We start from the raw sequence: 11,054 nt of genomic DNA on the forward strand, positions 1-11,054 counted from the left end.
AAAGTTATTTATATATCAAATTCATGGTGAAGACAAGTGTCCCACTCAATCCCATTAATTGCACTTTAGCTCCTAAAATCTTCATTATTTGCAATTTGGTCATCACAACTCTTTTTAATTCAATTTCAATCCTAATTAATTACAAACCGTGGAACCTAATTCATCATTCCAAAATTCATAAATTAAATAATCTTGGATTAAAATGATAACATCTCATGCCTTACAATTCTCCCCCTCTGAGACATGATTTCGTCCTCGAAATCACAGACAATCAAATCACATAAGATAAGAAGATATAACAGAAGCTAAAATAAAAGACTCACATCCGTGAAATAAGTCTGGGAATTCCTGTCTCATATCTGATTCAGTCTCCCAAGTAGCTTCCTCAATGCCTTTACGAGTCCACTGGACTTTCACAAGAGGAATAATCTTCGTTCTGAGTTGTTTTCTTTTACGATCAATAATCTGGATTGGTTTCTCGATATACTCAGAGATTCATCAAGTTCTGCCTCGTCTAGCTGAATAATGTGAGAATCATCAGGGAGATACTTCCGCAGCATAGATACATGAAAGACATCATGTATTCCAGATAGAGAATGCGGTAATGCGAGTCGATAGGCACGATCTCCTATCTTCTCGAAAATCTCGTATGGCCCAATATATCGTGGAGACAGCTTCCTTTTCTTGCCAAATCTGACAACTCCTCTGAAAGGTGAAATCTTTAAAAATACTCGGTCTCTTGCCTCAAATACCAACGGTCTACGTCGAATATTGCCATATTTGGCTTGTCTGTCTTGAGCTGTTTTCGTTCTCTTCTGAATCAGCTTCACTTTTTCTGTCATATCTCTAATCATATCAGGTCCAAACTCAGGTACCTCAGAGATATCATCCCAATACAGAGGGGATCTGCACTTCTTACCGTACAATGCTTCAAACGGAGCCATCTTAATACTCTTCTGATAGCTATTATTGTACGAAAACTCACAAAGTGGCAATTCATCTTGCCAACTGGTGCTAAAATCAAGCACTACAGCTCTCAGCATATCTTCCAGTGTCTGGATAGTCCGCTCTGACTGTCCGTCGGTATGTGGATGATATGCGGTACTCAAATGTAACTTCGTACCTAGAGTCTGCTGCAAACTCTGCCAAAAGTGCAAAGTAAATCGAGGATCACGATCTGATACAATCGACTTCCGCACTCCGTGCAATCTGACCACTTCTCTGACATAGATTTCTGCCATTTGGTCATATCTGTACGTCATCTGATACGGAATGAAGCATGCTGAGGTCAATCTGTCAATCACGACCCAAATCGCATCACAACCTCTGAAGGAACATGGTAACTGCGTCACGAAGTCCATGGAAATGTGATCCCATTTCCATTCAGGAATCGATAAACTGTGCAGTACACCTCCTGGTTTATTTCTTTCCGCTTTCACTTGTTGGCAATTCAGACACTTGGAAACAAATTCTGCAACATCAGTCTTTATCTGTTTCCAACAAAACTGTCCTTTCAAATTATTGTAATTCTTTCTGTCACCAGGATGAATGCTAAAACGACTGCTGTGCGCTTCTGCCAGTATCCGCTGTCTCAATTCTGAAACATTCGGCACAACCATACGATTGTTCATATACACTACATCATCACGTACCTGATACTCTGATCTATAACCTGATCTGATCATCTCAATTGAGTTCTGTACATTCTGATCAACTTTCTGAGCCGCTTTAATTTTCAAAATCAGCTCTGGTTCGACTTGAATAGCATACAATCTCAGAGGCTGACAATCTGTTTCAAATGCTAATCCAGACAAACAGAAAGCTTCTATCAAATTTGAAACACCTATTGTCGATAAGGACAAAGAACATACCTTACGACTCAGTGCATCAGCTGCTGCATTGGAATTTCTCGGATAGTACTTGATTTCACAATCGAAATCTTTCAGCAAATCAAGCCATCTTCTTTGTCTCATATTCAATTCAGACTGTGAAAACAGATATTTCAAGATTTTATGATCAGAATAGATTTCGAATTTCTCACCGTACAGGTAATGTCGCCAAATCTTCAATGCAAAGACAACGGCCGCCAATTCAAGATCATGAATTGGATAGCGAGTCTCATGTGGCTTCAACTGTCTCGAAGCATAGGCAATGACATGCCCTCGCTGCATCAACACACAACCGAACCCTCTGTGAGAAGCGTCACAATATACACAAAATCACCAGTACCTGACGGAATAGTCAACACCAGAGCACTGGTCAATCTCTTCTTTAACTCAACAAAACTGGACTCACACTCCTCAGACCAGACAAATGGAGCATTCCTCTGAGTTAACTGCGTAATAGGTTTAGCAATACTCGAGAAATCTTTAATGACGGCGATAATATCCTGCCAAACCCATAAAGCTGCGTATCTCTGGTACAGATGTCGGTCTCGGCCAACTGATCACAGCCTCAAACTTACTAGGATCAACTGAAATTCCATCACCAAATATGATGTGACCCAGAAATACAACATGTCTCAGCCAAAACTCACATTTCGACAGTTTGGCATACAATTTCTCAGCCCTCAAAATTTTCAACACAGTTCTCAGATGTTCAGCATGTTCTATCATATTCTTCGAATAAATCAAAATATCATCGATGAATATAATCCAAAATCATCAAGATATTTTTGAAACACACGATTCATTAATCCCATAAACACAGATGGAGCATTTGTTAAACCGAAAGGCATGACAATAAACTCATAATGTCCATACCTGGTTCTAAACATTGTTTTCTAGATATCAAAATCTCTGACTCTCAGCTGATGATATCCAGATCTCAGATCGATCTTGGAATAAACAGATGATCCCTGCAACTGATCAAACAAATCATCTATACGAGGCAATGGATATTTATTCTTTACCGTAGCCTTGTTCAGTTGCCGGTAGTCAATGCAAAGTCTCATTGAACCGTCTTTCTTCTTCACAAACAACACTGGAGCACCCCAAGGAGAAACACTCGGTCTGATGTAACCCTTGGCCAGTAAGTCTTCTAACTGCTTTTTCAATTCTTTCAATTCAATTGGTGCTATTCTGTACGGAGCTCCAGAAATCGGAACTGTACCTGACATCAATTCAATGCTGAAATCTATTTATCGAATCGGAAGCAATCCCGGAATCTCATCGGGGAAAACATTTGCAAACTCGCATACCACTGGCAAATCAGCCAATGATGGGCTCGATTTCAGTAAATCAACTGAATAGACAAGGAATCCCTCCGCTCCTTTCTGCAATAATCGAGTCATAGACATAGCAGATATCAAAGGAATTATAGATCTAGAACCCTTACCATAAAATTTCCACTCCTCAGCCATCTCAGGTCTGATTCTAACAATCTTATGGAAACAATCAATAGTAGCTCTGTACTTGGTCAGCATATCGATACCGATAATACAATCAAAATCAGATAACCCAAGCACAATACAGTTTAACTCGATCTCATGCCCATCATACTGCAGTATACAAGATCTAACAGACTTCATTGATATCAAACTTGTCCCTAACGGAGACGAGACAGATACTACAGCAGCTAGGGACTCAACAGGTAATGCATGCATCAATGCAAATCTCTCAGAAATAAATGTATGTGATGCACCAATATCAATCAATACATAAGCAGGATAACCAGAAATAAAACAATTACCTGCAACAACATCGTCAGGTACCTCCTGAGCCTGCTCCTCTGTCAAAGCAAATACTCTGGCCTGCTGTCTAGGAGGCTGGCTAACTGTCTGGCTCCCTCTTGGCCTTGGCTGTGACTGAGATGGTGCTGGCTGGAAAGAGTAAACTGCAGATGGTCGTCTACCAGTCTGAGCTACTGATCCAGTTGATTCAGCACCCTGTGACCTCTGAGTATCTCTCTAGGGACAAACTCGAGCAAAATATCCCTGCTGTCTACAAATACGGCAAGTGCCAAACAGTCCTCGGCACTGCTCTGTGGAATGTTTCCGTCCACAAGTGCTGCCGTAAGGTCCTGTATAACTCTGGCCCTGACCAGTCTGTTTCGAGCAACTAGAACTGGATGAACTGCTTCCAGATCTTTTGAACTGCTTCCCTCTAGCTTTCAGAAATTCTTTCTTTCCACTACCACTGTCACTCTCAAATCTGGGAGATGGTGAAGGCATCTTGGGTCTCGGTGCTGGTGGCACAAACGAAGCTCCTCTCTATCTCATCAGATCGGCGTCGGCTCTCTTATCTCTGTTCAAAGCATCAATAAAATTATTCGGTCTCCCGGTATTCACCAAGGTAAAGATTTCCAGATTCAGGCCATTAATGAACTGATCAGCAACGGCTTCGTCATTCTCGGCCACATGTCAGGCAAATCGTAGCAGTTTAGAGAACTTGGCCACATATTCCTCGATGTTCAGCTGACCATGTCTCAAGTTTGCAAATTCTGCTCCCTTATCCTTCCTATATGACACTGGAAAGAATCTCTGATAAAACTCAGTTCTAAATACATTCCAGGTGATAACTGTACCTCGATGCTCCAACGCCCTCTTTGTGGTGAGCCACCAATTCTTCGCGACGTCATGCAATTGGTGCCCGATCAGTTTCACTCTCCACTCATCAGTGTAATCCAAGGACTCAAACAACATCTCAATGTCATCTAGCCAACTCTCATAATCCACTGAAGTCTCAGTACCCTTCAGAGTCGGTGGATGGAATGGCTGAAATCTCTTCAGCAATGTTTCCATTGGTGTTGGTGTCACATCCATTGGAGGATTCAAAGTGCTACCCTGTTCTGGTACTCTACGAGAAGGCATATCTGATTATCAAAAGGGTTAGCAATTGTAATACAACCCAGACCTGTTTTCAGTCATCCTCTGATCATCTTACTGCTGATCAAGAATTGGTTCTGATTCATTCTAAATAAAACACATTACCAACCAACTCAGACAATTCAGGTAAACATGTATTATATAAAGCAGTAACACATACTAGCAATCAAAAGCAGGAAAGAAAACTCAATCTATCCCGCTCCCTAGCTTCTATCTCAATCTAAAGGATCTATCGCTCTGATACCACCTGTTGTGGGAACCCGGACGCTAATCATTTTCTTAATCATCATTGGGACAATTTAATCAATTATAATAAACAAGTTCTAATTTTTTTTTTTAAAATACAAATGCGGAAACGTAATGTATTCGATCTAATATATATGTCAGTATTAAAGTACAAGTATTGTACTATATACAATCATTCAAACTTAAACTAAGGTTCAACAACTAAATGTCAAATGCTTAATCCTATCTACAGCAATGTCAAAGTCCGTAGTCTCCACTCTAATCATGATCTCTCATCATCTCCTCGACCCTGATCCTGTCCCACCTATTGTCATGCACACATACAAACACGACAACAGCCGGATAACACCGGTGAGAATAAAATCCTAGTATAAGCAATGTATACATGCGATGCATAAAATCATATACAAAAGCATAAACCATGTATTAAGAACATGAATCATAATTTATGACACATTAGTGAATATAGATAAAAATCTCTAACTCGTCATCTCCGACTCGACTCATCTCTAATCTAGGGATCCCGGTTCCTGGACATTAACACATATATCGAATCTCAGCGATATGAGTCGATCCGCCCCTAAGCAATATCGAGATAAGTCAATAATCCAGTGTCTTGGCATATCCGCCACAGACTTGGCATATTCGCCAAAGCTATCCTATGACAATGTGCAATGAACCAATGACCACTCTATCACTGTCTGGCCCTTCTGTCAATGACTCTCGCTCAATAGCTATCGGCTATTCTCTACTTTCTATAAATCAATAGATTAATCATATCAATGTCAAACAATTACAATAAAATAAAGTATGTGGGTTTTAGGGAAACTAGATTCCAATCTGACTCCAGTTAATCTCCCGGTTAATATCGATTTATACCTTTCGTTCGTAGTCTCGGTCTGAAGAATTGGAAATTCTAAATTCAAGACTGTCTCTGTCAATCTGAAATGACATATCGAGAATAGTAATATCAACATTCCATTCCCAATTCAATACTAAATCCGATCAATCTGAATCTAATTCAAAATTAACAGCATAACGGCACAATCTCGATATTTCCGTCAATACAACATCAACTGATATCAATTACAAATCATAACCAATATCCGATACAATCCAGAATCAGTCAATAATCCAAATCTGTATATCTCAGTCAATATACTCTGAAAAATCATAATAATTTCATAAACAGTATGTTCTTTGATCTGACTTCGATTCTACGATGTCTAACATATCCAGAATACCATATAATGATCAAATAATAATTCCTCAAATATCATAATTTCAAATGATAACAGAAATCGATGAAACTTACATCCTTGAGTAGCTCTTGAAGAGAGGATCACAGAACTGTGTTTCTGATTCAAATCCTGGTGACCGGATTGCAAAAAATCACAATCTAGTGTAAAGTGAAGCTTGAGGGAAATTGTAATGGCAACTCTCGCTTTTCCGTCTGAAAGTCCCAAAGAAATGAAACTTATTTATATATCAAATTCATGGCGAAGACAAGTGTCCCACTCAATCCCATTAATTGCACTTTAGCTCCTGAAATCTTCATTATTTGCAATTTGGTCCTCACAACTCTTTTTAATTCAATTTAAATCCTAATTAATTACAAAAACCGTGGAACCTAATTCTTCATTCCAAAATTCATAAATTAAATAATCTTGAATTAAAATGATAACGTCTCGAGCCTTACAAATACAAAGTTAAAAAATATCATAGTTAAAAAATTAATTTCTAATGAATTAAAATAAATTATTACTATAATTCATATTTATTAAAAGAATTATTTTCGTTAAAAATTATAAGAATTATATAATAAATTTAATACAAAAAGTAAGTAATTTTTGCTCTTTTTAATTTATCATCAATTTCTCTTCTAGTTGAAATAAATCAAACTAATCAAATTACACGAAAAATAAAATATAAGAAAATTTACAAAAAAACATATAGAATCTACATGATCTCAATATCCATTTTCATTGGAAATGTACCATAAAGAATTAAATTTTCTGAAGTTTGATATGTGTATTAAGACATTAATTAAATATCGCAATTTATGAAATTAAAAATAAAATAAAATATCATATTAATGTGTTTGTAATATTTGTCGTCCATTCAACTAAAATAATGAAATAAAGTTATTTTTATTTTCAATATCAATCTTTAGATCAGAAAATTTAAAAGTCACATAAATAAATAAATAAAAAATGAATGAAGTAATGGTGAGTGAAATGTTAACTAAGTAAACTAACAATTCAAACTCATATCTCACCTAAATAAATAAATAAAATTAAATATTAATGAAGTAATAGTGAGTGAAAAGGTAACTAAATAAATTCACAATTCAAACTCACAAATTTATAGATAGTATAGAATGAAGTAATGATGAGTGAAAGGATAACTAAGTAAATTCACAATTGAAACTCACAATTTATAGATAGTATAAGTGTGTGTGTGTCTATATATATATATATATATATATATATATATATATATATATATATATATATATATATATATATATATATATATATATATATATATATAAATAGAGGGTTGTTACCCTGCACCCAAGGGTGCAGGGTAACCGTGGGCGCCAGCTGAGCTGTGGATGGTACGAAACAACGTTTAGCGACGGTTTTCAGTAATCCGCCGCTAATAACGACCGTTTTTAAAATTCCGTCGCTAATAACGACGGTTTTTAAGAAACCGTCGCAAATTGTCTAATTTTTTTAAAAAAATCGGACAACTGTCTTTGTTCCATTTTTTTTTTAAAGATAAACAATAAATTAAACAGAAGACTTCTTTCTTCATTCACGCTCAAATTTCAATACAGGATAGGGCAGCCCTCGAAGACTCAATTCAAGCACCGATTTTCACGATTCTTAAATCAAAACTGGTATGTAACATCAACAAGAACGATTTTCGTTTATTAGCGTGTGTTTCTACAGATTTGTATTTCTTTCCCTTTTATTCTTCATCGATTGATATAAATATTAGTGTATGCAAAGGGTAACTCAATTCAATTATTTGTTTGTGCCTCTGTGCAATAAATAGTGTATGTATCTATATTAATTTTCATTTTCATATTTCATAAAATGCTAGGACTTCGAATTTTTTAATTCTTGAAACCTTACTATTTTAATAAATAAAAAGGAATTTAAATATCTAACCAAAATTAATTTTGTTCTTTTCATATTGTAGAATGGAAGAAAACAGCGTCGATGAACTGTCATACATTCCCCAAGTTGGAGACAATCAAAAGCCAGAAATAGGGATGAAATTCGAATCTTTAGAGGAGGCGTTTTCGTTCTACAACCAATACGCACGAGAATCTGGTTTTAGTGCGAGAATGAGCAATAGCAAAACAAGTAAGAAAACAAATGAAGTTATCTGGAAAAAATTTGTATGCTTTAAAGAAGGACATACAGATGCAATTAGATGGAGTAAACAATCAAAAAGTGATGAACCAATAAAGGAAAGAGCTCGTGGTGAGATTAGAACTGGATGTAAGTCAAAGATTTCAGTTGTGAAGGAACAAACTGGTCTAAGTTGGGTTGTTAGTACCTTCATAGAAAGTCATAATCATTCACTATCAACTCCTTCAAAGGTGCATTTGTTACGCTCACATCGTACTGTTTCTGCAGCAAAGAAAGCACTGAGTCAACAGTTTGCAGAAGCGAATGTACCTACTTGTCAACAAATGCGATTGTTTGAAATAGAGTCTAGAGGGCCTGAACATGTAGGTTGCACGGAAAGAGATATAAGAAACTACGAGAAAACGCTTAGGGATGAGCACAAGGGTATTGATGCCGAAACATTGATTGATTTCTTTCTGTCTGAGAAAGACAAGAGTTCAACTTTCTTTTTTGATTACGAGACAGATTCAGACAATAGATTTATCGGTTGTTTTTGGGCGGATCCTGTGTCACGGAGGGCATACACTGCATTTGGTGATGTAGTGGTGTTTGATACAACGTATAACACCAACAAATATGGGATGATTTTTGCACCATTTGTAGGAGTTAATCATCATCATCAGACCATTGTTTTCGGTTGTGGATTTTTGAGTGATGAGAAAACTGATTCTTTTGTTTGGTTGCTTAATAAGTTTCTAGAAGCCATGCCTAAAGGAGCACCAAACTTGATCATAACTGACCAGGATCCTGCTCTGACGAAAGCCATAGGTGAAGTTTTCCCTAAAACAATTCATCGATATTGTTTGTGGCACATTCTAAACAAATTCCCAGATAAATTGAACCCGGCGACTTTTCGTGACCACTATCAAAGCATAAAAAATGTCATTGTACATTCTACGACTTCTATTGAATTTGAGAGATCATGGGAAGAGGTTATGAATTGTGCTGACTTGGTAGAAAATGATTGGTTGTCATTGATGTATGAGTTGCGACATAAGTGGGTGCCGGCATATTTCAACCATGTATTTTCTGCTGGAATGTCAAGTAGTCAGAGGTCTGAAAGTTCACATTCATTTTTCAAGAAGTACGTCTGTAGCAATAACTCGTTGATGGATTTTATAATTCGTTTCAATAAGGCACTTCGACACCAAAGACACAATGAGTTAGTTTCCGATCATACTGATTTGAACGAGTAGCCGAAGGTTAAATCGAACTGGCCAATGGAATTGCAAATGGTGAATGTATACACCAAAAACAAATGGTTGGAGTTTCAAAATGAAATTAGTCTGAGTCATGGTTATTATGTGCAACAAGCATCTATTGGAATTGAGTTTGGGGTTTACAATGTCATTAATTTTCAAGGTTCTTCTTCTGCCAAACATAGGCTGCTTACGCATGACATACAAAGAGACGATATATCATGTAGTTGCATGAAATTTCAATTTGAGGGTATTCCGTGCAGGCATATGTTAGCATTTTTTCGTATCAACCAAGTTTTCTACTTACCTGATCAGTATATACTCAAACGGTGGACAAAAGATGCAAAGATTGGTGTACATTACACTATGGCTGAGCAAAATGTGGTTGACGATCCAGAAAGGTGTTTGATGTCTAGACATATGAGGCTATCTTGTAAAGCCTCAGCTTTAATTGATGTTGCATCTTTCAGTGATGAGGGGACAAACTTTTTGACTGAGCAGTTTGATTGTATTGATAGCAAAATGAAGGAGATGAATATTAATAGAACATTACGCAGTGGAATTCAAAGTAGGAGAACCTTGGATGGAGCCATTGGTATCATTGATCCTTCTGAAATTAGAACAAAAGGACGTGGGAAGAGACTAAAATCATCGAAAGAAAAGTCAACATCAAGGGACAGACAATGTCGTGGATGCGGGCGTCGAGGCGTGTCACATGACAAACGTAACTGTCCAAATTTGAAAGACGGGTATGTATTGATTAATTTTTTGAAAAGTTAATAGTTTCTTTAATATTACTACAGATGACAAAGTTCATTTATCAGGTCAACCGTCAAAAATGATAACACTGATGAGAACTCAGATGAAGAAGATTTTGGCTCAATACATGGTAACTCAAATACATAAATTATTTTATGCATTTAAATTTTGTTTATTTCATAATTTTTTTGTAATCAACGTGTTCATAATTGCAGGTAGTACAAACATGTGGACAACTGGAATGGGCTTTGATGACTGAAATTAATCTGTATGAAGTTATGTTTTTGGTGCTGGTGCTTGTATGGTATTAACTTTTGATTACATATGTTGAGTTCGGATCTGTATAAACCCGTTGTATTCAACCAGAACTTGGATATTACTGCAGATGCTGATTGATCTTCGTGGAGTTCATAGAAATCGAGATCTCAAGAGTGCTCGAGAGTTGGTCAAACTTCAGCAGCCCCCAGAGCCTGATTTTACTGCAGATGCTGATTGATCTTGTATTTCGACTTTTGAAATGAGTGACGTTAGATACTTGTTTACTGGTGAAAAATGTGTATCAGGAAGAAATTGCAATTGTGAGGAAAATGGAGTATGGTA

At 36.8% G+C, this 11,054-nt stretch overlaps 2 protein-coding genes across 2 annotated transcripts; both read left to right on the forward strand.

Moving 5' to 3' along the window:
• The first annotated feature begins 8,282 nt into the window (after positions 1 to 8,282).
• LOC140822538 (protein FAR1-RELATED SEQUENCE 5-like) lies at positions 8,283 to 9,692 on the forward strand. The gene has a single exon (XM_073183311.1). It carries the CDS (start codon positions 8,283 to 8,285, stop codon positions 9,690 to 9,692), a length of 1,410 nt encoding a protein of 469 aa, XP_073039412.1.
• Positions 8,968 to 10,826, forward strand: LOC140822525 (protein FAR1-RELATED SEQUENCE 3-like). Its single transcript, XM_073183298.1, has 3 exons — positions 8,968 to 10,444; positions 10,520 to 10,584; positions 10,670 to 10,826. Exons 1-3 carry the CDS (start codon positions 9,717 to 9,719, stop codon positions 10,711 to 10,713), a joined length of 837 nt encoding a protein of 278 aa, XP_073039399.1. The 5' UTR covers positions 8,968 to 9,716; the 3' UTR covers positions 10,714 to 10,826.
• Positions 10,827 to 11,054: the final 228 nt, after the last annotated feature.

The sequence above is a fragment of the Primulina eburnea genome, unplaced genomic scaffold (genome assembly GCF_022965805.1).
Source record: "Primulina eburnea isolate SZY01 unplaced genomic scaffold, ASM2296580v1 ctg884_ERROPOS889272+, whole genome shotgun sequence".
Lineage (NCBI taxonomy): Eukaryota > Viridiplantae > Streptophyta > Magnoliopsida > Lamiales > Gesneriaceae > Primulina > Primulina eburnea.

What these genes read in the sequence shown, in the direction of transcription:
- LOC140822525 (XM_073183298.1), top strand. Translation starts at nt 9,717, where the DNA reads ATGGAATTGCAAATGGTGAATGTATACACCAAAAACAAATGGTTGGAG. An exon ending in TGTCCAAATTTGAAAGACGG is followed by an intron (nt 10,445 to 10,519) that starts GTATGTATTGAT and finishes TTCATTTATCAG; the next exon opens with GTCAACCGTCAAAAATGATA. An exon ending in AGATTTTGGCTCAATACATG is followed by an intron (nt 10,585 to 10,669) that starts GTAACTCAAATA and finishes TCATAATTGCAG; the next exon opens with GTAGTACAAACATGTGGACA.
- LOC140822538 (XM_073183311.1), top strand. Translation starts at nt 8,283, where the DNA reads ATGGAAGAAAACAGCGTCGATGAACTGTCATACATTCCCCAAGTTGGA.